Source organism: Venturia canescens, chromosome 9, assembly GCF_019457755.1.
Source record: "Venturia canescens isolate UGA chromosome 9, ASM1945775v1, whole genome shotgun sequence".
NCBI lineage: Eukaryota > Metazoa > Arthropoda > Insecta > Hymenoptera > Ichneumonidae > Venturia > Venturia canescens.
The window spans coordinates 12,875,080-12,901,159 of record NC_057429.1 but is presented as its reverse complement, the minus strand read 5'-3'; the positions used below and the strand labels follow the sequence as shown (position 1 = coordinate 12,901,159).

At 40.3% G+C, this 26,080-nt stretch overlaps 3 protein-coding genes across 9 annotated transcripts; 2 read left to right on the top strand and 1 right to left on the bottom strand.

Annotated features, from left to right (window-relative positions):
• The first annotated feature begins 984 nt into the window (after positions 1 to 984).
• Positions 985 to 4,393, top strand: LOC122416590 (dynein axonemal heavy chain 10-like). The gene is made up of 9 exons (XM_043429656.1): positions 985 to 1,163; positions 1,257 to 1,447; positions 1,599 to 2,194; positions 2,280 to 2,573; positions 3,142 to 3,276; positions 3,366 to 3,604; positions 3,732 to 3,881; positions 3,985 to 4,261; positions 4,326 to 4,393. The coding sequence occupies exons 1-9, from the start codon at positions 990 to 992 to the stop codon at positions 4,391 to 4,393; spliced, it is 2,124 nt and encodes a 707-aa protein (XP_043285591.1). The 5' UTR covers positions 985 to 989.
• A 169-nt stretch (positions 4,394 to 4,562) lies between these two features.
• On the top strand, positions 4,563 to 23,737 carry Dhc98D (Dynein heavy chain at 89D). The gene is made up of 38 exons (XM_043429288.1): positions 4,563 to 4,918; positions 5,057 to 5,301; positions 5,396 to 5,642; positions 5,723 to 5,995; positions 6,086 to 6,516; positions 7,007 to 7,170; positions 7,682 to 8,421; positions 8,496 to 8,633; positions 8,710 to 8,906; positions 9,489 to 9,918; positions 10,021 to 10,548; positions 10,730 to 10,888; positions 10,967 to 11,227; positions 11,354 to 11,894; positions 11,995 to 12,272; positions 12,627 to 12,891; positions 12,980 to 13,194; positions 13,843 to 14,031; positions 14,114 to 14,305; positions 14,497 to 14,948; positions 15,118 to 15,313; positions 15,393 to 15,609; positions 15,764 to 16,076; positions 16,194 to 16,488; positions 16,589 to 17,049; positions 17,137 to 17,417; positions 17,514 to 17,668; positions 18,132 to 18,884; positions 18,977 to 19,315; positions 19,548 to 19,749; positions 19,873 to 20,015; positions 21,035 to 21,199; positions 21,324 to 21,627; positions 21,905 to 22,116; positions 22,362 to 22,529; positions 22,608 to 22,787; positions 22,938 to 23,084; positions 23,376 to 23,737. The coding sequence occupies exons 1-38, from the start codon at positions 4,586 to 4,588 to the stop codon at positions 23,520 to 23,522; spliced, it is 10,956 nt and encodes a 3,651-aa protein (XP_043285223.1). The 5' UTR covers positions 4,563 to 4,585; the 3' UTR covers positions 23,523 to 23,737.
• On the bottom strand, positions 12,982 to 25,822 carry LOC122416379 (UFM1 specific peptidase 1). Of its 7 annotated transcripts, XR_006262097.1 has the most exons (6): positions 24,821 to 25,430; positions 24,085 to 24,255; positions 23,637 to 24,006; positions 22,951 to 23,108; positions 22,657 to 22,855; positions 12,982 to 13,185 (listed from the first exon to the last, which is right to left on the bottom strand). XR_006262097.1 is itself a non-coding variant. In XM_043429283.1 (4 exons), exons 1-3 carry the CDS (start codon positions 24,959 to 24,961, stop codon positions 23,656 to 23,658), a joined length of 663 nt encoding a protein of 220 aa, XP_043285218.1. In that variant the 5' UTR covers positions 24,962 to 25,430; the 3' UTR covers positions 12,982 to 13,185; positions 23,637 to 23,655. The 7 variants fall into 7 exon arrangements, 5 of the variants coding, with proteins under 5 accessions (XP_043285218.1, XP_043285217.1, XP_043285219.1 ...); XR_006262096.1 differs by lacking the exon at positions 12,982 to 13,185 and having other exon boundaries at positions 22,155 to 22,855; XM_043429283.1 differs by lacking the exons at positions 22,657 to 22,855; positions 22,951 to 23,108.
• Between the last annotated feature and the right edge of the window lie 258 nt (positions 25,823 to 26,080).

Here is a 26,080-nt window from a genome sequence, read left to right as displayed (position 1 = left end):
CACACATTCTATTCGTTCAGAAACATCAAACAGTTGACCAGATCTCGATCTCTCTTTTACGTAATAATTCGATCGTTCCTTTCATTGTTTTTCCTCGATCAAATGTCAGCATTTCCAGAGACACAATAATAGTGATTTTACTAAAAAAAAAAATCCTCTCGAAATGTGCGATTTCATTATTGAAATCGCACATGAAAGAATCGCTTTCATTATTTTTGACACGAGGGTACTTGCGTCGTGAAAAAATTGAGGAGATCGAAGTTCAAAGTTTGGACATCCTCTTTGTGAACGAAGCTGAATGTTCGACTCGAAATCGAGGATTCTCCGTTTTAATGAAAAATCTTGTATCAGGCGACAGCTTTCAGACGACCATCGAATTATCGCAGAGTTTCTGTAATGATAAGTAAAATGGAAGAAACTGGCCGGATATCTGTAGATGCGAGAAAAAGTGCAGAGTTCGGTGCGCTCAGATCGTCGACGGAATCAGAAAAGGAAGAAAAATCGAGTGCTTTTAAAGAGGAGGAAAGCACCCCTGCTTCCTCCGCTTCTGCTGAGAAAAAGAAAGAAGCGCCAATCGATTCGGGCAAAAAGGATCTCTTGGAATATTTGGAAAAACTAACGACCAGTGTGCAGTGGTTGGTTTTGGGAACGAACGTTATTTGAGTGCTTTTCGATTTATTGAATGTTGCACGAGAGAACTTTCGTTGAGTTTGCTCAATTTTATTCGAATTTAATCGCGCAGGACGCTCGAGCACATCGAAGGTGATATATTGCTAACGGTGCCTCGGGTATCCGAGCTGTTGGAGTCCGATGGAACGACATCTCCGTCGCTCACAAAAAAACGAGTGCTCGAGCAGTTGGAGAGAGTCGTCGGTGGTTGGGGCAAACACATACAAAAAGTTTTGGATACTTTTACGAAAAAAGTTCCGCAAGGAAAAGGGCCTCTCGCTGAGTACGAGTATTGGCACAACCGAGAAACGGGACTTTCGATGCTGGTCGAACAATTGAAGACCGTAGACGTCAAAGAAATTTTGTCTCTGCTCGAGGAATCGGAGTCGCCGATTGCCTCGGCTTTCAACTTCTTTCAAATGGAATTATGGAAACACTACACCGAAGCCAGAGACAACAACAAGTTTCTCTTCACCGTTTTGAGATACTTTAAGGTGGTTCGAAAAATTTTCTTCCTCTCTCTCTCTCTCTCTCTCTCTCTGAAACATTTAAGCCTTGGCTATGACGTTGTGAACATTCCATTACAGTTAATCGCTGAATCCAAATCGTTTCAAACAATTGCTAAAGCCCTTCCACCACTCACCGAAGGCATGAGAATGATTTGGGTGCTCTCGAAATACTACAGCACCGAAGACAAGATGGTTCCACTTCTCGAGCGTATCTCGTGGCAATTGTGCCAAAACATCATGAAGAATTTGGCGATTGAAGATCTTTTTAAGTAAAAAATTCATTTATCAACATTTTTTTCGATCTGAGAATCCCACGTTAGCTACTCACTGACAGTAAATTCGAGTTAAAATAAAAAATTCATTGAATCAAATGAATTCAACCGACAATTGCGACGTGACATTGAAATATTCGATTAACAGAAAACCACTGGACGAAGTATTGACGATAACAGCGGACGCTCATGCAATGATGAAAAATTGGAGAGAATCGTATTTGAACACACGCGAGAGCATCGAGGTCTCGGGGAAGGGTCGACGTTGGGAATTCGATCAGGATACTTTGTTCAGAGAAACGGAATACATAGCCAACGTTTGCGACGATTTGAATAAGATTGCGAGTGTTTTGCAAGATTTTTACAATATATTCGGAGCGGAATTGAAATCGATAATAAACGATCCAGCCCAGATCGACGCGATAATAAAAAGGGTCGAAAAACTGACCGTTCCTTTGGAGAATGCGGATTTCAACGTATTCATGAAGTTCAACAAAGAGAATTGGGACGCCACGATGTCGTGGTTCTACGCCGAGGTTGCAAATCTCGAGAACGAAGCTAAGTTTTACATCGACGAGTGCTTCACGGTTCTCATTAGTGCGGAACACGCTCTCGAAGTTTTGCTCAAATTCAAGAATATCAAAACCCGCCAAGCTATACAGGAACAACTTTTAATGAAATTTGACATCATAATGCAACAGTTCAGCAAGGAAATAAGCATGATCGAGAATATTTTTAATCGAGGTACGATAGTTTGATTGAACGAATATTTATTGACGAGAGTGAACTTCCAATCAACTGTTTCGTGCGATCGAAAACTTGTTCTTAGGGAAACGGAACCCTCCTCTGCTGCCACATCACCCACCGATCGCCGGTGCGATTTTCTGGGAGCGCCAATTATTTCACAGGCTTAAAGATCCAGTTTTGAAATTTCAACGAGTCACCGAGCTCAAAAATAGCGAATTGAAATTATTTGCTTTTCAACAGTATCTCAATATTGCGAAACAAATGAAAAAATTTGAAGAGGCCAAGTTCAACTCGTGGATCGAAACTACCAGTCCTGTCGTGACTCTTACCATGAAAAAAAGCTTATTGAAAATGACGCCTACGGATCACGAGATAAGTGCGTATTCGCTGAAAGAAAAGTCGCCAACCCGATTTCATGGGCACTGGAATTTTGTTGATTCCACAATAATTTCGTTGGATCAACAAAACCTTGCGAGCAAAATGAAACCCCTTAAGGAGGGTGGATCACGAAATCAAAATAATCAGAATTTTATCAAATTTCGTGATAACATTCTTTGGCATCAAGTACACACAAATACAATTTTTATCAAATTTTTTTACCACATGGTTATCGCACAATTGAGCGTTAAATCGAAGTTCTTATGCACGAGATGTATAACTGTATATATGTAAACTCTATGCTTATACACGTGAACTTTAGTGTTCAATTGCTCGAGAGTTATGTGGTAGAAAAATCTAAAAAAATGTATATTGTCTTATATATTTTTAAATAATATACATTTACCAAATTTTATGAAATTCTTAATATTTTTAACATGGTTTAGCATGGCAACATTGTATCGTCGCGATCCACCCTCCTTGAATCTCCCAAGTTCATTAAGCAGTCAGGGAAAATGTGGAAATTTCAAAAATCAATCATTTGGTTTTTCTCCTTTGAAGAATAGATCTGAGAACCCAACTGAACAAAGTGGGAACAGGTTCGAGGTTGAGAATCATAAGATCTCGGAGCAAAGAACTTGAGTCAATTACAAACATAACTGGACGACATACCGACGGTGTAATTTCGAAGCAAAGCATAGGTATTCAAAGTTCTCTTTTGAAGGTATTTCCTGCATTACGAATCCAATAATTGTACAGAAACTGATTCGTTGCTTATTATCGGGAACAGAAACAGGTGGGAGTACAGTCAGCGAACAAAAGTTTTTATTACCGAGTCTGCGAGTGATAAGAAGCGGGAGCAAAGGTGGTGAGACGTTGCTGAGAGAACACAAAGCTTCGACGATTTCGAGCTTGATGGAAAAGCCGAAGGTCGCTTGGAAGGAAATATTGCGGGATGGTACAACCGTAGAACTGCAGCTTCGTTTCGAGATCAATTTTAATTTCGATGTATTTGAAATAATTCAAGAGGTACGAGCCCAAAAATATGCTCAAATACGTTTCTTTAACTGGAACATGAGGTTTCTTTAAAAACTTGAGATCGTGTAACCGATTAAAAAAAATTTAGTGCCGCGACGTTTGAATTTTCATATCGAAGGCTGAATTGCTGGAGCAACTGGGATTTGAGCTACCGGAGATAGTCAGGAACGTTGGAATCCAAAAAGACAGACTTCGGGCTGATATCGAAGCCACGAAAAATATGATCGATCGATACAACGCAATCGTATCCAAGTTCGACGAAGCCGATGTGAGTTGATGAAGAATCATTGGAAAATCACATTTTTTTCGTGAATTTGAAGCATATCAATTGTAGTTGCAATTCGATTAAAACGGTTGCTTCGTCTCTGTAGTTACAATTACTTAACAAAAGTTTACGAAACATCGAGAAAAATATTCACCCTGGAGTCTCAAGGTTGAATTGGTATTCCCTCGGGATATCAGACTACGCGATGGATTGTGAGAAATTATTGAAAAGCTTGAGCTCGATCGTCACTCAGATCAATCAAATGAAGAGGGATCTCGATCAGCGTATCGAGAGGGACATTCAGTCGTACAATTTGTTCACACCGACTGAAGAACGAAGTGAAACGGAAGTAGAATTGAGCCCTTGCAAGGTCGATCAATTTGGTCATTTTTTTCATCAAATATTTTTCCAAACATTGATAAAAGACAAGACTGCACATTTTTTCAGTCCAAAAATCCACAATTCCATGGTCGAATATTTCATTGCACAAGGAAATAGTCGCACAATTCGTGTGATTTTTTTGTAAAAATAGTGAATGAAAAATCGTATCTAAAAATCAATAAATTCGACAGACATATTTTCTCGACATCGAAGCTAAAAGGACGGAGTTTGTGTGCGTCATGTCAAAAGCGTACACATCGATAAGTCCGATGTTAATCAAACTGGAGAGCCTAGTCGAAGGTACATCGAGTGGTAGGAGTCCTGGAATGCGATCATTTTACGAGCATTACGAAGCCAAAATATTCAGGGCTTTCATACGTTGCATCGTTCGAAATCTCGAAACCCTTGATGCTTTGCTGATCGGAGATAAAGCAATTTTTCAAGTCGACGCTATTCTCGTGGCGTCCGAAGTTATTTTAAGGCCCAGCCCCAATGAAATACGAGCCATCGTCCTCCATGACGTCAAAGATTTGCTCGAGAGATTCAAATTGTTTCCGAGATGGATGGCAACCACGTGTCACGAGTGTAAACCCGTCAAACAACTCGATTCCGAGGAGTTTGTTACGTTCAATTTTTACGAAGACATTATCAGTATTCAGGTATAATATTTCTTCAATAGAGTTCGTCAAGCGAAAAGTTAACGCGGCTGGGCCTCCGGGCATGTTCATTTATCACGAAATTACTCAATCGATCAATTTTTATAAAATAGATTTTTGCTTCTTCGTTTCCTTTCCTAGACAATTAACGATCGTGTATACGGGATACAAGAAACAATTCAAAAAATAACGACCGACTGCTGGAAATATTTGCACCGTTGGAAAAAATACCACAACCTTTGGCGTTTTGACAAAGTTCAGGTATGCGAGAAATTCGCAGATGAAAATCCCACGCTGTTGCATTACGATGAGAAATTTACTTTCTACGGGAGTATTATCGAAGAGATCGACGAAATGCTGCCATATTTCGATGTATCGAGTGTTAGGTAATGCCTGAATTACCCAATTGAAATTCCCATTTGTCCGATCGCCGAGATTTTTTACCCATTTTGATGATCGATTACGTTTAATTGGACGAAGAATCAATTTGGTCCCGTTGCTCATGGGGATTAAGGATCATGCGAACGAATGGAAACAAATTCTCGGCAATTATTTACTCGCAGAAACTCGCGAGTCGATGGAAAGTCTCAAAACAAAAATCGAGTTGTTCAGAAGCGATGTTGAGCTGGTTATCAGCGGACTGGACAGGTTCAAAGTCGTCATGCAAGCGATCGCCGATATTAAAAAATTGGCAGTCCAATCCGAGGTTCAATATTATCTTTACCAGGTGAGAATTTGCTCGATAAACATCTGCGTGTATGAAAATCAAGCTCAATCGCAATTTCGTTCGATGTTTTTGTCGATTAGGAAACCTTCAGAACTCTCGGTATTCACGGAGTTAATTATTCGGAGGACGATGAGCAATTGGCTTACAAATTAGAAGAGGACTGGAACTCTCTTTATCTCGGGGCACTCTATCGAGCCACTACCCTGGAAAGCACCAAAGATCGTTTCTGCGATATGACGAGAGATCAAATTGCTAATTTCGGCCTGGAGTGTTACGAGTTTGCTGAGCTCTTCGAGCACAGTGGTCCAGGCAGCGTTGGAAGTGATCTGGATTCTGGGCTGAAGAAGATGGAGGTGAGAAGAAATGGGAAATGTCTTTATGGAATCCTTTGCAAATATAGAGCCTTGAAAAAACCGTCCACGCGTGGGTTTTATTTGTGTCAGGAGTACGGAAAACTCATTGACAAAATGGAGGCAAAACGTTTGGACCTTTCGAACGCCGAAATCCTCTTCGATCTCGAGCCCGCCGACTACTCAGCTTTTCTCAAAATCAAGCAGGACTACGGGGGCATGGAGATGGTTTATAAGTTGTACAGGGCCCAGAAGAGCGCGCGCGACAGCTGGTCCAAAACCTTGTGGATCGATCTCAATCCTCAACAATTGATGGACGGAATGGAACAGTTCATCAAAGAATTTCGTCGCATGCCTAAATCTGTTAGACAACTGAACGTTGCTCAGTCGCTCGAAGCGACCATGAAAACTTTTAAAAATTCTGTTCCCCTCTTCGTTGAACTGAAGAACGAGGCGATGCGCGAGAGACACTGGGAAGAACTGATGAACAGAACGGGCATTCATTTTGACATGGAACCTAGCAGGTGTGGAGATCATTAATGGAACCTCGCGACCATCGCCATCCCCATTTTCCAGACTTTCTTTTAGTGCCTTAAAAAATAGTGATAACCGGACTTTAGTAGGGACAGTTAAGACCAGTTAAGATCCACTAACTAAGATTACTTTTTAAGGGTTTTCCCGTTACGAAATAATAGCCGAAGGGTCGATAGCAGCGACGACTTTGTCCTGCTGTTCTATCGATCCTCGGTGGCATCGGAAAAAAGGCAACGCTCGCTTCGCGACGTAAATATCAGGATTGAAAAAAAATTGATTTTTGTTCGCAGCTTAGAACTGTGCGGTGTTCAATATTTTTGTATTATTATTATTATTATTGTTATTAATTGGACTTTTAATCGACTAACACATTCGTACGGAAGGCTAAAAAAATGCAACGGTGAGGAATGACGAAACGAAAGTTTTATCACGAATTTCGTTAGAAATCATTGACAGAGTTTTATGTTTTTCTCACTGAAGATTCACTCTCGAGAACATGTTCGCCATGGACTTGGCAAAGTTTCAAGACATCGCTTCATCCATCGTCACTAACGCTATCAAAGAACTCTCTATCGAGCGAGGTGTCAAGGAAGTCTCGGAGATCTGGAAAAGCATGGAATTCACAGTTGTCAGACATTTTAAAGGTTGAAAACGTGTTTTCTCTTGGCTGGAAAATCCAATATTCGTATTCACAGTCATTCGAATGGTTAGAAGTGATATTTCGCGTTTGAAAATTCAGAATGACTCTGAATATTCAGCAAAATATCATTTCCCAAAGAAAGTCGTCGTACGACGATGCAAATTACCGTTACAGCAGTAGAAACAAGCGAGCGCATCAAATGTTTCAAATTTTAAGGCAGTGTAAAGTGCCAATTTTCCAAAATAGAAAAAAAATGTTGTGACGTACAGGAAATTCGATTGGTTTTTCATAAAATTTTTCACTCTGCACTCTAAAAATCCCAAAAATTCAAAGTCGAGTTTAGCTGCTTCTATCGCTGTATAATGATTTATAATCGTTGCTCGTCCATTCTCTCATCTCATAAACACAAGCGAGACCTGGGAGGGAAGCTCTGCATTCGACAATTGAGTTTTCGATGAGTCAAATAACTCAATTGATAAACTGGACGATCGAGAGTTAAAAAAATGGTATTGCAGGCACAGAAGATCGTGGATACATTCTTGGTCCAGTTGAAGAATTGATTCAGGTCCTCGAGGACAATACGATAAATTTACAAAGCATGGCTGCATCCCAATTCATCGGGCCATTTCTCGGAAACGTACAAAAATGGGAAAAAACGATGCAAACGATATCGGGGGTGATTGAGGCGTGGATGGAGTTGCAAAGAAAATGGTTGTACCTCGAGGGAATATTTGTGGGCAGCGATATAAGATCGCAGCTACCGGAGGAGGCGAGGAAATTCGACGAAATTGACAAGACGTTCAGAAAAATAATGCTCGACACCGCAAAACGTTTGAACGTTGTCGAGTGCTGCATGGCACCCGGGCGCAGGGACGAATTCGAAGCGCTCATCGATGGTCTCGAAAGATGCCAAAAATCGTTGACCGACTATCTCAGCACGAAACGCGCCGTATTTCCCCGCTTCAATTTCATAAGCGACGACGAATTGTTGGGAATCCTTGGAAGCTCCGATTCTGCAGTGATTCAAGAACACGTCTCAAAAATGTTTGACAATCTGGACAAATTTCGGCTCGAACGTGACAGCAAAGATAAATCAATCGCCACAGCTCTCATTTCGAGCGAAAAAGAAATAATGGAATTCAGCGAAGCCGTCATTGCCGAGGGGAAAATCGAAGATTGGATGGTTTTGGCACTCGCCGAAATGAGAAGATCCAACAGATTTATCTCCAAAAAAGCGATTTACAGTTACGGAAAGGTAAAATCGAAAGACACTTTTTACACTGACTCGATTCCTCTTCGCTTCGGCTAATGCGAAATTTCGTTGAAAAGGTGCGAAGACCGCGGACCGAATGGATGCTGGAATTTCAAGGGATGATGATACTCGTTGCCAATCAAATTTGGTGGACAGCTGAAACCGAAAATGTTTTCGAGAGAATAGCGAATGGAAAAAAGCGAGCAATGAAAGAAGTACATTTTTCCAAGTCGATCAAAATAAATCGTAAAAATATGATGACAACATTTTTTTTTATTCGTTTGCTCGTAGTATCTCCAACAACTGAATTCTCAATTGGAAGAAGTCGTGATGTTAATGGGCGGAGCTGGAGATAGCTTAACTAAAAACGACAGAAAAAAATTGGACACTGTGTTGACGGTTGACGTTCACATTCGTGACATAATCGATGGATTCGTACGAGACAGCATTATGGATGCGATGGAATTTGAGTGGGAGAGCCAATTAAGGTAATCCTTTGGCGATGTAACAACGCTCATCTCCATTTCTACTTTCCTCAAATAAATTTATATGGCGAATATATTTATGCCCAAACAAACAAAAATATCTAATTCAAGAAATATCTTCAATACAAAAAATGTTCTCGTAATTCTATTTTGAAACATTTTCATTGTACTCGAAAAAATCTTTTCCGAAATATCTTCATGCTGAAAGGACTTTATTTTGGAATTTTGATATTCCAAAACCTCTCTCATGACAAACAATTCAGGGATGTCAAAGATAACAAGTATTTCAGAAATGAGATGCTTTTGCACACATTTAAGAATTAAGGTGTTTCAGAATCAAATTATTGAAACAGGCATATTTTCGATGAGAGATGTTTCTTGAGAAATAAATTTGAGATTACAAGGTTATTAAGGAATAAAGTTAACACATCGGTGAGTCATTTTACATGTTTCGTTCTCATGTTAGGTTATTCATCATGAGGAATGGAATTGTATTAAAATCTTGTAAATTAACCAATCAATGTTTTATTGGTTAATTAATTAATGAAAACGTATGAATTTTCGGTGGACTTTTCATTGAACCAGATTTTATTGGGTCCACGATCTCGACAACATTTGGATGAATCAATGCTCGGGGCGTTTCGAATACGGTTACGAGTACATGGGTTTGAACGGTCGTTTGGTAATAACGCCATTGACCGATAGGATTTATTTGACGATAACCCAAGCCCTGTCGATGCAAATGGGAGGTGCGCCAGCTGGTCCAGCCGGGACTGGAAAAACCGAGACGGTGAAAGATTTGGCAAAAGCGCTTGGTCTCTTGTGCGTCGTTACGAACTGCGGAGAAGGCATGGATTACGTAGCCATTGGAAGGACTTTGGGTGGTTTGGCTCAGTGCGGGGCATGGGGTTGTTTCGATGAGTTTAATCGAATCGACATTTCCGTATTATCGGTTATATCGACCCAGTTACAGACTATACGTTCGGCTTTGCAGATGAAAGCCAAGCGATTCGTGGTGAGCTTATTCTCATTCCAATCGAACTAAAATTATTCCAGCTTTTCTTCATTGTCATTTCAATTAAAATTCGGATGAAACGTTGAATTTTTAAAATTACAGTTTGAAAATCAAGACATTGCCCTGGACACGAAAGTCGGCATATTCATAACTATGAACCCCGGGTACGCTGGTCGTACGGAGCTTCCGGAATCCGTAAAAGCCCTTTTCAGACCGGTCGTCTGCATCGTCCCTGACAACGAAATGATTTGTCAAATAAAATTATTCAGCGCGGGGTTTCTCACCGCTAAAGTACTCGCCAAGAAAATGACCGTCCTCTATTCTCTCGCTCGCGAGCAATTGAGCAAACAGACACATTACGATTTTGGATTGAGAGCTCTAAAATCAGTCCTCAATATGGCCGGTCAGTTGAAAAGAAGCTCCACCGAGCTCCCCGAAAATGTCGTCCTCATGAGAGCACTCAGAGACATGAATCTTCCCAAATTCATTTACGATGATGTTCCACTCTTCCTCGGACTCATCAAGGACTTGTTTCCCGGCTTGGATTGTCCGAGACTCGGTTATCCCGATTTTAATGGAGCTGTCGAAAGTGTGCTCCAGCAGGATGGTTACATCATCCTTCGAGACCAAGTACGTTCATTCAGCAATCGAGTTTCATCGTTTCGAGAAAAATGTTGGTTCAACTGCTCTCTCGATTCATTCGAAAGTTCTTTCGCTCACGAAATTCCTTCTTTTTTCGCAAATTTCTTTCCAACTATTATTTTCACAAGCTGAATTATTGAATTCGAAAAATTGTAAAATTCACGTTCAGGTCGACAAAGTCGTGCAATTGTACGAAGTCATGATGACGAGGCACTCGACGATGATAGTTGGACCAACTGGGGGTGGAAAAACTGTGGTTATCGAGACACTTTGTAAAGCTCAAACTCTTCTGGACAAAGCAACGAAACTCTACATTCTCAACCCCAAGGTTCCAACGAATTATTGCCAAATTTATTGTTGTATTTTTTATCAATGAAGTTGAGAATAATCGAAGCACATTTTTTAGGCTTGCACCGTGGTAGAATTGTACGGAATTCTTGATCCGTTGACGAGAGATTGGACGGACGGTTTACTGAGCAGTATTTTTCGCGAGATAAATAGGCCTCTCGAGAGCGAAAACGACGAAAGGAAGTACATTCTTTTCGATGGTGACGTCGATGCTTTGTGGATCGAGAACATGAACTCGGTAATGGACGACAATAAACTTTTGACACTGGCCAATCAGGAGAGAATCAAATTGCAAAACCACTGCAGTCTTCTGTTCGAAGTAAGATTGATCGAATTTTCAAAATCGAATGTCAACATTGGAGTTAAAATGAAAAAAAAAAAAACCCGTAAAATCATCGCCTCGGTCGCTCACTATTTTGTTTTGAGCTTTTTTTCGTTCATTAAGGTAGGGGATTTGCAGCACGCATCTCCAGCCACGGTATCTCGTGCCGGAATGGTTTACATAGATCCAAAAAATTTGGGCTATCAGCCGTACATGGATCGTTGGATAAACACGAGATGCAAATCGGAACAAGAATGTTTACGTAGCTTGTGCGACAAATATGTGCACGGTGCATTGAATCTAATAATCGATGGAATGTTGGGAATGCAACAAGTGCTTCCTTTGAAAATGATTATACCGCAAACGGCACTGAACATGGTCAGTCAATTGTGTTACATGATCGACGGTCTCTATCCGCCGCGGCCGGAAGACGAGCCTCCTGTGAAACAAACTGGCGAGGCTTCCAGCCCCGAGGAGGAAACTTTAATCAGCCAAACGACGAGCGAGCGAAACGAGCTACTCGAAGCTGTTTATATACAATCGTGTTATTGTTCTTTGGGAGCTTCGCTCGTTCTCAAATCGAGAAACGATTTTGATGAGTTTATGAAAAAAATAGCAGGTCTCATGATGGTCGAAGAAACGCCTGAAAAATTGGCGACTGTTCGTAAGGAAAAAAAAAAAAAAAACCATTTCGAGTTGTTACCAATCTTTGCAGTTTTGACGAACGAAAGCATTCAAAAAATTTCATTTTTCCTTCCAATAAGGCTACATACCGATCTTCTTTCGATCGCTCTTCGATTACGTTCTCGATATCGAGAAAAAAGTCTGGATGCCTTGGAAGTGGCTCGTGCCGTCGTACGTTCACGACAGGAGCAAACATTTTTCTGACATCCTCGTCCCTACCATCGACACCCTCCGGACAAATTGGTTCGTCAAATTAATGAACGATCTCAAGCGACCTGTACTTTTAGTCGGTGAAACTGGAACTTCCAAAACTGCGGTTATTCAAGATTTTCTGAGAGCATTAGATCCGGAAAAATTCGTAAGTAAAATGTTTCTTTCCCGATCAGCTTTTCGAGCTGAGGCAATCGACTGATAAAAAAGTACAAAAAGTTTTTAGAGTTAGTGTCGGAGGAGGGTTTTGAAAATTCTTGTACCCAAAGAGATTCAATTTGAATTCACTTTCTTGCTCGTTGACGTGCGTTCGAAACAAAGTGATCACGCTGACAATCGTTTTGCAAAAAAAACAGAACGAAAAAGATTTTTTTCTTTTTTTTTTCATTACGAACAAAAAGCTAATTCATTCCCCTCTAGCAGAGCAATTTGATCATTTCGATTCACATCTCGAGTCCTTTTGCTACGAAATATCAAACGTTCGAAAAATCCGTGATTTTAGAATCAGCTGCTCATCAATTTCTCATCGCGAACAACTTCGATGGACGTGCAAAGGAATATCGAATCGGCGGTGGAGAGGAAAACCCGTGACTTGTACGGCCCTCCGCCAGGAAAAAAGTTGATTGTATTTATGGACGACATGAATATGCCGCTGGTTGACACTTATGGGACCCAGCAGCCAATAGCGTTGCTGAAATTGCTGGTCGAGCGAGGCGGAATGTACGATCGTGGAAAAGACCTGAATTGGAAACAAATCAAAGACATTTGTGAGCGCACCATTGTTTTTCTATCTTTCAACTGATTCCGACCAAATGCTCCAATTTAATGGGTTTCGATGTTCAAAAATTGTCACAGTGTTTTTAGCAGCAATGGGAAAAGCAGGCGGTGGAAGGAACGAGGTCGATCCACGATTTATTTCCATGTTCTCCATTTACAATGTTACTTTTCCCAACGAAGCTACACTCCATTACATTTATACGAGCATACTCGCAGGCCATTTGCAATTGTTCCCTGAAGAGGTCCAAGTTGTCGCAAATATTCTTATCCAAATGACCCTCGAACTGTACAAGGTGAATTTCATTTTTTTGAGTACACCATAAAACGTACTCTTAAGGGGGAAGGGCACAGTACAAATTTATTTTATTGATTGCGACACGAGAGTTTTTCTTCAATTTTTCGTAATTCATAATTTTACAATGACAAATGGGCTGTTTTTAGGCGAGAAATTGGTGTTTCCACTTCTAAGTGTCACAAAAAATTAAAAAAAAAAATTTCTCTCGTAGTTATTCGGTCAATTATGTAAGGAATTATGTCAAATTTCAAAAGAATCGGTCGAGTAGATTTCGATCTATATTGTTCACCGGTGAGCATCTTTTTTCCAAAGTGCCTCTGCTACCATCGAGTTAATTATTGATTAACTCGATTAATTTATTAATGGTGATGTCACAATAAATTTGTATTATCTGTAGCGTCAAAAAAAATTGAAAAAAATTTTTTTTCACCGTATTAAAGGGTTAAACGAACTATTGAGGAACCAATAAAAATTCTTTGCTTCGTTAAAAAGACGATGGTAGCAAAAAATGTCTTGAAGGAGAGAAAAATTGATAAATTTATTCAGTAAAGTGGTTCGAGTGACCAGGCGAACGTATTACTCATGAAAACTTCAAATTTGTCCTGTTGAATGAATTAAAGAGAAAAAAACGTTTTAATTTTTGGAGATCGTCACGACCGAGTTGCCACCAACCCCATCGAAATTTCACTACGTTTTCAACATGCGCGATCTCTCGAGAATCACAGCTGGTCTTATACAAAGTGATCCATCGTACTTTCCAACAGTTCAACAATTCGTTCGCCTCTGGAGAAACGAATTCACTCGAGTAATGTGCGATCGATTGATAATCGATTCGGTAAGTAGTAAAAACGTCGAGTCTTTCTCTTAAAGTTACATAATGAAAATGTCGTGCTCCGTCGTATAAAACATCATTACAGGACCAAAATCTCGTGAGCAAAAGTTTAGAGTCGAAAATTCAAGCCGTTTGGAACGAGCAGCCTCAAGTAATTGAGTACAGTTTGAGAAATCCTCTGCTGTTCGGTGACTTTAGAAATGCTTGTAACGAGAGTGAGCCAAGATTTTATGAAGATTTGCTCGATTACGAAGCGGTTTACAGCCTGTTTATGGAGGTTCGTAAAAAATTTAGTTTTTCTGCCTCCAACGTACGTTAATTGCATTGCAAAACAATGATTCCACTGCATTCGAAAGTTTTCGATCATTGGGGGGGAAAAAAAAAACTATGCACGTTTCGCCCAGAACGATTGCGACTAGAAATATTTGGTCAAGTTACTTTTTTCAGTTGATTAACGATTTTTCATAGATTTTAGAAGAGTACAACGAAAGAAATACGAAAATAAGCATGGTCCTGTTCAACGATGCTCTGGAGCATCTGACTCGAGTCCACCGTTCATTGAGAATGCATCGCGGACACGTGCTCGTCGTGGGAATCGGGGGCAGTGGAAAACAGAGTGTAATAAAACTGGCGGCGTTCGCTGCCGATTGCGAAACTTTCGAAATCTCATTGAGCCGAGGCTACAACGACAATAGTTTTCGAGAGGACATGAAAAGACTGTACAACATCGTCGGCGTTGAGGACAAAAAAATCGTATTTTTATTCACCGCTGCTCACATCGCTGACGAGAGCTTTCTCGAACTCGTTAATAACATGTTGATGACGGGGGTAGTGCCGTCTTTGTTCACTGATGAAGAAAAGGACGCGATCGTTAGTTCGTGCAGAACCGCAGCGAAACAATCCGGATTCGGGATCACGAAGTTAGTGTAAATTTAAGGACTCGGAGAGTCGGAAAAAGGAAGGAAAATTGATTTTTTTGGCTCTGCCGGAGCTCGAACAAATCTGTTTTTCTTCTCTATATAAAAATACCCTGGAAAACGTGACTATTTTAATCGTTCGCTGGGTTAATTTGGAATTTGAAAATCGCAGGGAAAACGTTTGGTCTTTCTTCGCGAAAAGGAGCCTCGCCAATTTGAGGATTGCACTTTCGATGAGCCCGGCTGGCGAAACTCTTCGGACACATTGTCGCAGCTATCCAGGCCTGGTTAACAGCACCACGATCGATTGGATGTTCACGTGGCCTGAACAAGCACTTTTGGCGGTTGCCAACGTAGTTTTGAGAGACGTGAGTTCATCAACGCAAACGATTATTTCAACAAATTTTTGACTGACTCGCTTCATTAGAGAGTTTATTGCATCCGCAGAATCCAATAATCCCAGAAGAAACTCGGGAATCGATAGTGAAACACATGGTACACGTGCACGTTTCAATCGGTCACTACACGTCCGATTTTCTAGCAAAATTGCGACGATTTAATTATGTCACACCGAAACATTATCTCGACTTTATAAACCTTTATTTGAATCTGCTCATCGAGAAAAAGGATTTCATCAGCATGCAGTGTGTGCGTCTCTCGGGAGGTAAAGAAATAAAACATTTTTAATGGTATAATTTTTAACGAAAAATGTGTACGCGGAGCTGAGCTCTCAACAGTGCGAGGAATTATGAAGCGGGAAAATTTTTCTATTGCTGGTGAACGATGATTCAAAGCATCGTGTAAATTTGTTTGGTCAGGTCTGATGAAAATAGCCGAAGCATCCGCGACGCTCGAGGAATTGAATTCTGTTCTTGCTATCCAGCGAGTCAAAGTCGCTGAGCAGACGAAAAACTGCGAGCAATTGTTGTCCTCGATTGGATCGAGTACGGATGTGGCTATGGAAAAAAAGGCACTCAGTGAGGAAAAGAGAGGAGAAATCGAGGAGCAAAATAAGGTGATAACGAGGGAATCGGCTGAAGCGAGAGCGGCCCTCGCTGAGGCTCAACCTGCCCTTAATTTGGCGAGAATTGCACTCGGAGAACTCGAAAAAAGTGACATCACAGAAATAAGGTGCGAAAGTTCAAATTTCGCTAACGTGTATTGGCAAAAAAAAAGTGATAATTTCCAATTTCGCTGATAATTTTCCAAAGTACCCTCACAATTTTTTTTCTTCTATTTTTATTGCAGATCTTTTGCTACTCCTCCTGAACCAGTTCAAACGATTTGCGAATGTATCGCAATAATTCGAGGGGTTAAGGACGTTTCGTGGAAGGGTGCAAAGGGAATGATGAGCGACCCGAGTTTTTTGAGGACTCTTCAGGAAATGGACTGCGATCAGATAACGTTGAAGCAACAACAAATGGTGAAGACGCATTTAAAAAAATCCAACAAATTGGATCAGATGCAGAGCATCAGCAAAGCTGGCTACGGTCTCTACAAATTTCTTCTTGCTGTACTGGATTATTGTACCGTATTCAGAGAGGTTAATCAAAGCTTCGTTTGCAAATGTAAATGTAAAATAAATGAATAAGAAAAGTTATAATTTTTGATAAAATAGGCGACTTTTCCATCCTCGATATCAGGTAAAGCCAAAAATCGAAAAAGTCAAGGAGCTGGAAGCCGAAGCGGAGAAGGCGCGCAAAGCATTGGAAAAAGAAGAGATCGAATTGAATAAGCTGGAAAAGGAGTTGAAAGAATTGAAAGCGAAATACGACACGGCGATGAAGGATCGTCAGAGACTGCAAGAGGAAACGGATTTGCTGCAAAGACGTTTAATCGCAGCTGACAAACTGATTGGTGGGCTGTCTTCAGAGAATACAAGATGGCAGAGCGAGTTGAAAAGCCTAAACGAAGAGATGGAGAAAATCATTGGAAACTGTTTGCTTTCGGCTGGTTTTTTATCTTACAACGGACCATTTTCTTACGAATTTCGAAACGAAATGGTTTACGGCGATTGGACGAACAGTATATTGGATAAAAATATTCCACTTTCGGTACCTTATCGCATCGAACAACAGCTGACGAACGACGTTGAAATCAGCGGGTAAACGAATCACTGCTGCGATCGTAATTATTCACTAATAAGAAGAACAAATCTCAATTATTTCAACTTTCTCGAATTTTTTGACAGTTGGAATTCGGAAGGTTTGCCACCCGACGAATTATCCGTTCAAAATGGCATTCTTACGACGCGAGCATCGAGGTTCCCTCTTTGCATTGATCCCCAGCAACAGGCTCTCAACTGGATAAAAAAACGAGAATTTAAAAATAATCTTAAAATCATAACTTTCAACGACGCTGATTTTATCAAGCAAGTTGAAATGGCAGTCAAATATGGTTTCCCAATCGTCTTCGAAGACGTGGATTACATCGATCCTGTTGTTGACAACGTTTTGGCCAAAAATATCCAACGTAACAACATTTTTTGGCCCAAATAAACCAAACCACACATGTGCGTGGAATCTTTTTTAACCGATGCATATTAATTTCATTTTATTTGCCTCAAAGACGTTGCTGGACGAGATTACGTGATGCTGGGAGATCGAGAAGTCGATTACGATCCTAGATTCCGAATGTATCTTACGACCAAGTTATTAAATCCAAAATTCAATCCTGCCGTTTACGCCAAAGCAACTGTCATAAATTACATGGTCACGACTACCGTAAGTTATTCGAAAATCTTGCATCATTTTTACAAACGAACCCTCTTTACTGCCATGGGAAGAGTCGTCTGAAAAATGGTTTTCAATCACACGAAATTCGACGAACTCAAGAAATTTTCTAAACAATAAATCACGATATTTCTTCTGTCATGATTTTACAAGTTTTTAACGATCTGGAATTTGCCACGAGACGGCTGCAAGGAAGAATTTTAATTTCATCACGTCCACGATGAAATTTTTTTGGTATTCTGTTCAACTTTTGTCGTCTTTCCCATTTTTCAAATATTTCTTTGGGTGGACCGTATTTATTGGAGTTTGAGCCAACGAAGACGGTCCCAACCGACGTTTTTTGACGATGAAAATATCCTGAACCCTGAATATTTGCTTCTAGCTAAATTTTTGTTTTATCTCCTCTCGAAATGTTCTGTCCTATTGTCAGTGTTAACGAGTTGGTAATTTTTAGGGCTTGGAAGATCAACTGCTTTCGGTGGTCGTGAGAACGGAGAGAGCGGACATCGAGGAGCAGCGTGAGACGTTGATAGCTGAGACGAGTGAGAACAAGAAGCTTTTGCAGCATTTGGAAGATAGTTTGTTGCGTGAAATAGCGACGAATCAGGGAAACATGCTGGACAACATAGACCTGATAGAGACCCTCGAGAACACGAAGTCGAGTGCAAGCGAAGTGACGACGAAGTTGTTTCTCGCAGGAGTAACGGCGACCGACATAAACAAACTTCGTGACGGTTATCGTCCGGCAGCGAAGCGAGGAGCAATACTTTTCTTCGTATTAGCGGACATGGCAACTGTCAACAGCATGTACCAATATTCTCTCTCGAGTTACCTCGAAGTTTTCATTTATTCACTGAAAAAATCACTTCCCGATCCTGCTCTGGTCAAAAGATTGCGAAATATAATTAACACCCTGACGAAGAACGTTTACGAATACGGTTGCACTGGAATTTTCGAGAAACACAAGCTCCTCTACTCGTTCCAAATCTGCACGAGAATCGAGGAAACGATCGAGGGCCTGAACCAGGCGCAGCTCGATTTTTTCATCAAAGGTAACGTCACGCTGGAAAAAACGACGAAAAACAATCCTGCCCAGTGGCTGAGCTCCGCCGGGTGGAACGACGTCCTTAAATTGGCGAGCGACTTTCCGGATAAATTTTCCAAACTCCCTGAACAGCTGGACCAGCGAGAGAACGAGTGGAAAAAAGTATTGAACAAAAAGACGATTTTTAGTCAACGCGTCGGTGCGATTGGGTGCTTCTTGAGATTCGTAATCGATCGTTCGAATCCTTGTTTCAGTGGTACGATTCGGACACTCCGGAATCAGAAAATTTCCCATGCGGATACACCAAAGCGTTGAAACCCTTCGAAAAATTGATGCTGATCCGATGCTTCCGCGTTGATCGGGTTTATCGCGGTGTCATCAATTACATAAGCACCGTAATGGGCGAGCAATTCATCACACCACCGAACGTCAGTTTTGACATGATTTTCGAACGCAGCTCACCAAATATTCCAATTATCTTTATACTCAGCCCTGGATCTGATCCCACCTCCGAACTAATGAAACTCGCTGAACGTTACGATTTCGGGGGAGGCAAATTTCGGTATTTGTCACTTGGACAGGGACAAGAAAAGGTAAAATCTTTGTGAAGGAAGATTTTGTAGAATAAGGCTCGTTAACGTTTCTTGTTTCGATTCGAACTTTTTCCCGAACAATTCGTTCGAGCTGCTGCAAAAATATTTTTCGATCATAATTATTTGCTGTGCAGTTGAATTTTTCCTCGAACTCAAAAAATTGACGAAAAAAAGTATTTTTTGAGGCCGTACCACTGCTGGTTTTACCATTAAAATGAATAAATTTTTCTAGGCCGCTATAGAGCTGCTAGAAAACGCGGTTGCGCGTGGTCAATGGTTGATGCTCCAGAACTGTCACCTGCTGTTGGGTTTCACGAGAGAGCTTGAGAAGAGATTAGAAAACATGGGAAAGCCTCATCCTGATTTTCGGCTCTGGCTAACAACCGATCCGACTAAAACTTTTCCCATTGGAATACTGCAACAGTCGCTGAAAGGTACGTCTTGGAACGAGCGACCAGGATCGTTGCTAAATCACAGCGAAAACTTTTTACTAATTTTCTCCTGCGAGCAACGATTACTTACGACACTCAACGATCCATTATATTTTGATAAAACAGTCGTGACTGAACCACCCAATGGCCTCAAGCTAAATTTGAGAAACACGTACTTTAAAATGCGACCGCAGAGCCTGGAATCTTGCGATCATCCGATTTACAAACACCTCGTTTACGTGCTCGCATTTTATCATGCCGTCGTTCAGGTATCATTGCTCATTATTATTATTATGGCTTTAATAACGAGCGATTACAAGGAGAAAAAATAACTTCTTCTTCCCCCCCAATCATTTTCATTTCTCAGAACTATGAAACCACAATTCTTATTAACGCAAGTCGTCTCCATTAATTTGTCGAAGAACGAACCACGTTCGCATCAAAATTACTTGCCATTAGATCTAATAAGGTCACGAAAGAACGTTCATTTTCACTGAAGACTTTTACTTAGGGCCTTTATGCGCTTGCAGCAGCCGGAAAAACGTGATTTTCTTGATTTTTTTCGACAAGAAAATAAATGTTTATTGAAAAAATGTGAGTAGAACCGTTTTTTTGAGCATCACTTGCGGTGGAGATGATAACTAAAAAGCTATTAAATCCGATCCATACCGAATCGTATACCACTTGTTTATTATAATAATAGCTCGAGCCTGGACGAAGGATTTTGTAAAAATGTCGATTTAAAAGAATTGGCGACGGTTTTAACAAAAAATTCATTTTTTGAGGTGCTAAATTTTCGGTTTTTTTGTTACAATTTTTCGTTCCAACAAAATACGAGAGCCTTGGTCCAGGCCCTAGCTATTATTATAATAAACAAGTGGTATAAATTTGGTACGGATCGGATTAATAGTTTTTTAGTAATCGTGTTGTCCACCGCAAAGGTATTTTTAAAAAAAGACGATTCTAAGATAATGGCGTTTGAAGATTCAAGTATTAGAGTCCGCTCTGACTGTCCGCTCTTCGGACAGTCAGTTGAAATATTCATAGCTACGAATCTAATGCTCCGAATTTTATGAAATTTGATGAAAATATTCTCCAGACTTGAAGAATATCTAATAAAAATAATTTTCGATTTTTCCGCCCATCACAAGTGCACATAAGCCCTTGAACTATTTTCCCCATCCGAAATGTTGATAAGTGCAATGAACCGAGCTGAACGTTTCTTCGACGATGTCTCATGATCGGCTCGAGCACGATGAAAATAATATAAAGAAAAATGGAATTTCAGGAACGTCGTAAATATGGAAAAATTGGATGGAACATAAATTATGACTTCAACGAGTCCGATTTCAATGTTTGTGTCATGATACTCGATACTTATTTGACGAAAGCTATGGTCAGCAAAGAGCCGAACAGGATTCCCTGGAACAGTCTTAAATATTTGGTCGGTGAAGTGAGTTATCGCGAATGAAAATTTAAAAAAACGACGAGAAAAACCTGAGCGTTTTCCCAGCTACAAAGTTTGCATTTTTTCAAATATTTTACTTAAATTTGATTTTAGTTGAACGAAATTTCAGGTAATGTACGGTGGTCGAGTAATCGACAGCTACGACAGGCGTGTGTCCAAAATCTACATGGACGAATACTTTGGGGATTTTCTATTCGACTCGTTCCAACCGTTTCATTTTTATCGCGACCAAAGTGTTGATTACGTGATTCCAAAAAAAGGAAATCGCGAGGCTTACATAGATTATATCGAAGAACTCCCGCTGGTTAATTCCCCTGAGGTTTTCGGGCTCCATCCTAATGCGGAGATTGGCTATTTCACCGAAACAACGAAAGAAATGTGGTCGAGTCTTATCGAACTTCAGCCGCAAACAGGTTTGCTAATTTTCGTAGTTCAATAGTTCAATGTCCTTTGTCAATTGGGCTCTCTGATTATTTGACTTGGGCAATTGTTTTTTCGTCAAAGCTGGCTTGGCCCCGACACGTATGTACGAACACGATTATTTGATGAATTTTTATCATTATTTTTTTAAGCGGCTTCATCGGAAACGCCAATTTTCATGTTTCCCGTATCGGTTGAGTTTTTATCGAATTTTCAGTAAATTTATCGTGAAATTTGACTTCGATGCGTTTAAAAAAACGGGAATTTCAGCCGTTAGCGGCTCAGGAACGAGCAGAGAAGATTTCATCGACAACGTGGCGAGCGAAATACTGGCGAAGATGCCACCGGAATACGATATGATAAGAGTCAAGAGGAATTTCGGTCTCGGTGTAACCCCATCTGCAGTAGTTTTGTTTCAAGAACTCGAGAGGTTCAACAGATTAATAAGAAGAATGAGGACCACCCTGTCACAGTTGCGAAAAGTATTTTTTCCGATACAATATTTGGGTAGAAAAAATAGTTCGAGAAAATGCACGTTTTATTTCGTGTATCGAATCAAATTTCTGAACATTTTACGAAATTCCAAACGAAAGAAGCGCAAGAAATGAGAAAATATTTCAAACAATAAATCAAACTTGAAATTTTTTGCTGCAAATATAGCAAAACCGGAGAAAAACGCGGAAGGATTTATCGGGGAAAAAATAACATGAATTTATTCGTTGCTCAGGCAATAGCAGGCGAAATTGGGATGGACGCGACACTCGACAGTGTTTCAAGCGCTCTTCACAACGGAACATTGCCGCAGGAATGGGCAGCTTTGGCACCGGCGACGAAGAAAAATCTTGGTAGTTGGATGGAGCATTTTGACAGGAGGATAGCTCAGTACACGAATTGGGTAATGGTCTAGAAACGACGAACGAAGCACAAAGGAAGGACGAAGAGGAGCTTTTTTACGAATGCAAATTGCCCACAGGCTGGTTGCAACGAACCGATAGTTATTTGGCTCTCAGGACTCCACATACCGGAAACGTACATTGCTGCGCTGGTCCAAATGTCATGTAGGAAGAACAATTGGCCTCTCGACAAATCCCTCGTTTATACCTCAGTTTCGAAATACTTGAAAGCCGAGGAAATCGAAGACAGGCCGGATCAGGTACACAATCGAGAGCTTTTCAAAATTTCATTCCTTTATCGAGCGAACGTTTATCCAACTTTTAGTAACTGTCAACAAGATTGAACGAATTTTTATCCCAAATGTCATCTAAAAACACTCAGCTGTACCCTTCTTTGCATTGGTCATTAGGGTTGTTACGTACAAGGTTTATTCTTGGAGGGTGCCCGATGGGACTGGATGAACAGTTGTCTCGAAAAATCACATCCGAAGGTGCTCATCGAAGAGTTACCAATCGTCACAGTGATACCAATCGAAACTCACCGTTTAAAACTCCAGGTACGATTAAAAGTATCAACGGAACTGTTTTTTTTTTCATAAACAAAGCGACGTTACAAACAACATTCAAAACGATGATATTTGTGAAAGATTTTTGCAACCCTAAAGACCGTAAACCGTGAGAAAAAGTTTCCCAAAAATGGGGAAACTTCAATTTGAAAAATATGTTGAAACCAGAGAAAAGAAGTAACAAACGAATCGAAAGACAAAAAAATGCAACGAAAAATAAGTTTTGCATCCTCCTTGCAAACGAGGGCAGAGTCTTGAAAAATGATTGATTTTTTTTCACAGAATACAATAAAGACGCCAGTTTACACGACTTCGAATCGAAGAAACGCGATGGGCGTGGGCTTGGTTTTTGAAGCTGATCTGGGAACGACGGAGCACATTTCTTGGTGGGTACTTCAAGGAGTCTGTCTCATATTGAATACGGATTAATTATTTGAAAATGGCAGTAACAGTGGAGAATTGAATGTGTAAAAAAAAAGAGGAACGATGATGACTGCGAATGAGGCTGATGCTTAAAGTAATTTTCAAAGAAGCTTAGCTTGCCTGCTCGAAATTCTTTAGATCAGGCAGAGCAACTTTTGATCTGTGGTAAACAAATATTGTAGAACGAACTGTCAATAAAGTCTTTTAGGTTTTGCCACTTAGTCCAATTATTCTGCTGCAATTGTTCTCGACTCTTGGCACGTCCCACAAAGTGTGGATCAACCACGAGCAGATACGTGTTTTCATCTCCAACGTGAATCCCAACGAGACCTTTGCTCGAACAATCTTTGTCACCGCCCATCATCACCGGACTGCCAAATTTTTCAAAGTGCAGCTTCAAGCTTGGCACGTGCGAACTGAGGTCTTTGCCCGACGATACGTGAATTATTTTGCTCTGAACTTCGTATCGCTCATCCAAAACCAAACACACCTGTGGCGAAGGAGATTTTAAATGGAATATCATTGAAAAGTGGAGATTTAGAAATTTTGTAAACATTTGAAAACTTACTTCGAAACTCCCGATCCACATCCTCGATCCTGCGAAAGAACTTTCTTTGTCTTCAATGTCGACTAAGATTTTCTGGATTTCTCTTAAGCTCGGTACATCAGACGAATTTTTCTTGTTAAACTTAAGCCAGGACGAAATTGTTTGCAGTGTACGATAACCGCATCCCCATCCCTGCAAGCGTAAGTCGTTAGTTTTGTTGTTGGACAACGTGTGTTGCTAATAAACTTAGTAAACGAGGCTGACTCAAAGTCTGGGTCGAATTTTGAGTCGAAAAGTTCATTTTTTCGAGTATCCAGAATGGAAAAGGACGTACGATTGAAACAGTGAGAGATATAGAGCAAAAATGCACAGGAGTAATTTTGTAGAGCACAAAATTTCCTATCCAAAGGTCAGCTGAAACGTTTTTCTAGCTTCAGTCGTTTGGTAGAAATGTAAAATCTAATTTGAAAAATAGCCAAAGCAGGAAATCGTCTTTACAGGGCGCTCACGCGGCTTAACTATGGAAGATAGAAAAAATACGTATCATATACTTTTTTATAGAAAATTTGATGCTCTACAAAATTGGTCCAATACATTTTTGCTCTATCTCTAATCGTTTCGTTCGTATTCCTGGTAAAAGAACACGTCTTCGTTGACATCGATAATGTAACTGTCCAGGTTAAGATCTCGTGAAAACATGTTATTAGACTTGACGTTCGACATCTCGGTTTGTCTATACTCATGGATGCATATGTACCTGATCCTTAAAACCATCGCAATTGTAGTGCCAATATTCGTAATCACCCCTAACCAAGACGGTTTCCCCCGGCTCAGGACTCGGAAGCCCCACGTGAACATTCCGGAGCAGTCTCATCGAATAATCCTCATTTCCAGACATAACTTATACTGAAAACAAACTAATAATCCCATACGGAACGATAAATCCTGAAAAAATTTGTACAAGAAACTTCTATTTCAATTATATCAACTTTTATTTTTGGAATTTTTTAGAATTTTGTATTTGATTCTCGACTTTATGCACTCTTGTGTTCCAATCGAATTCCATGTGTTGGTAGTTTTTCTGGCAAGCAAAGATGTTTCAAAACATTTGTTTTTAACCTACGAAAAACTGGGGTTTAACATTACTCAAAAACATAACCCTTTTTTTCACTCATTTTTTATCTTTTTCTATGTTGGTAAAGTTCAATATCTCTGTATAATAATGAAATCAAAAACAGTAAAATCAACATAAAACATTGTGGCCGGACGAGAGTGAAGATCGAGCGTCACTCTCGACGACAAAGTCGAATCTGAAAAAAAGCAAATGGCGATCCCGCCAGTGCCGTCGAAAGGTCGTGGTCGGAGCACGAAGCTCGGCTCGGAATATCACACGAGAGCGAGAGGCAAAAGAGAAGAGATTGCGCAAGTGTATTCTCGTCTCGTCTCGTCACGCGTATATAAACAAAAAGAACAATTTCAGAGTATACTGCTCCGACTGCTGCTCGAACAATGTGTCGAAATCGAGAATATTATTGCGGAGTGTGAACTATAAAAATAAGAGAGTAATTACCAAGTCAAAAAATATAACGCGTAATTTTCGCGAAAATAAATGAGAAGTGTACGTACGTAGTCAAAATTTACTTTTGTACGAAGGGAAAAAAATCTTCGGTCCTGTCACTTCACCGTACCGTGATAGTCGTTCGTCGTTCGTTCATTGAATCTCCTACAGTTTTTGGAGCTAACTCGTGAGCGCGTGTGTGCGTACGGAAAAAAAGAGAGCTACAAAATTTACTATCGGGAGTAGAAACTCCCTCTTAGAAAAGAAGAAACGATAAAGAAAAAAGAAAAACACTCGGGAATGCAAAACTCTCGCGTCTTGCGGGTTGGATTCTTGTTAATCGCGGTGAAATATACCGTGATTAGTTACTTTGTTTGGCGTTTCAATAACAAGTGTAAATCAATGGAGGAAACGTCAAAATGAATGAGAATCGAAATGAACAATGATACACCGTATTTC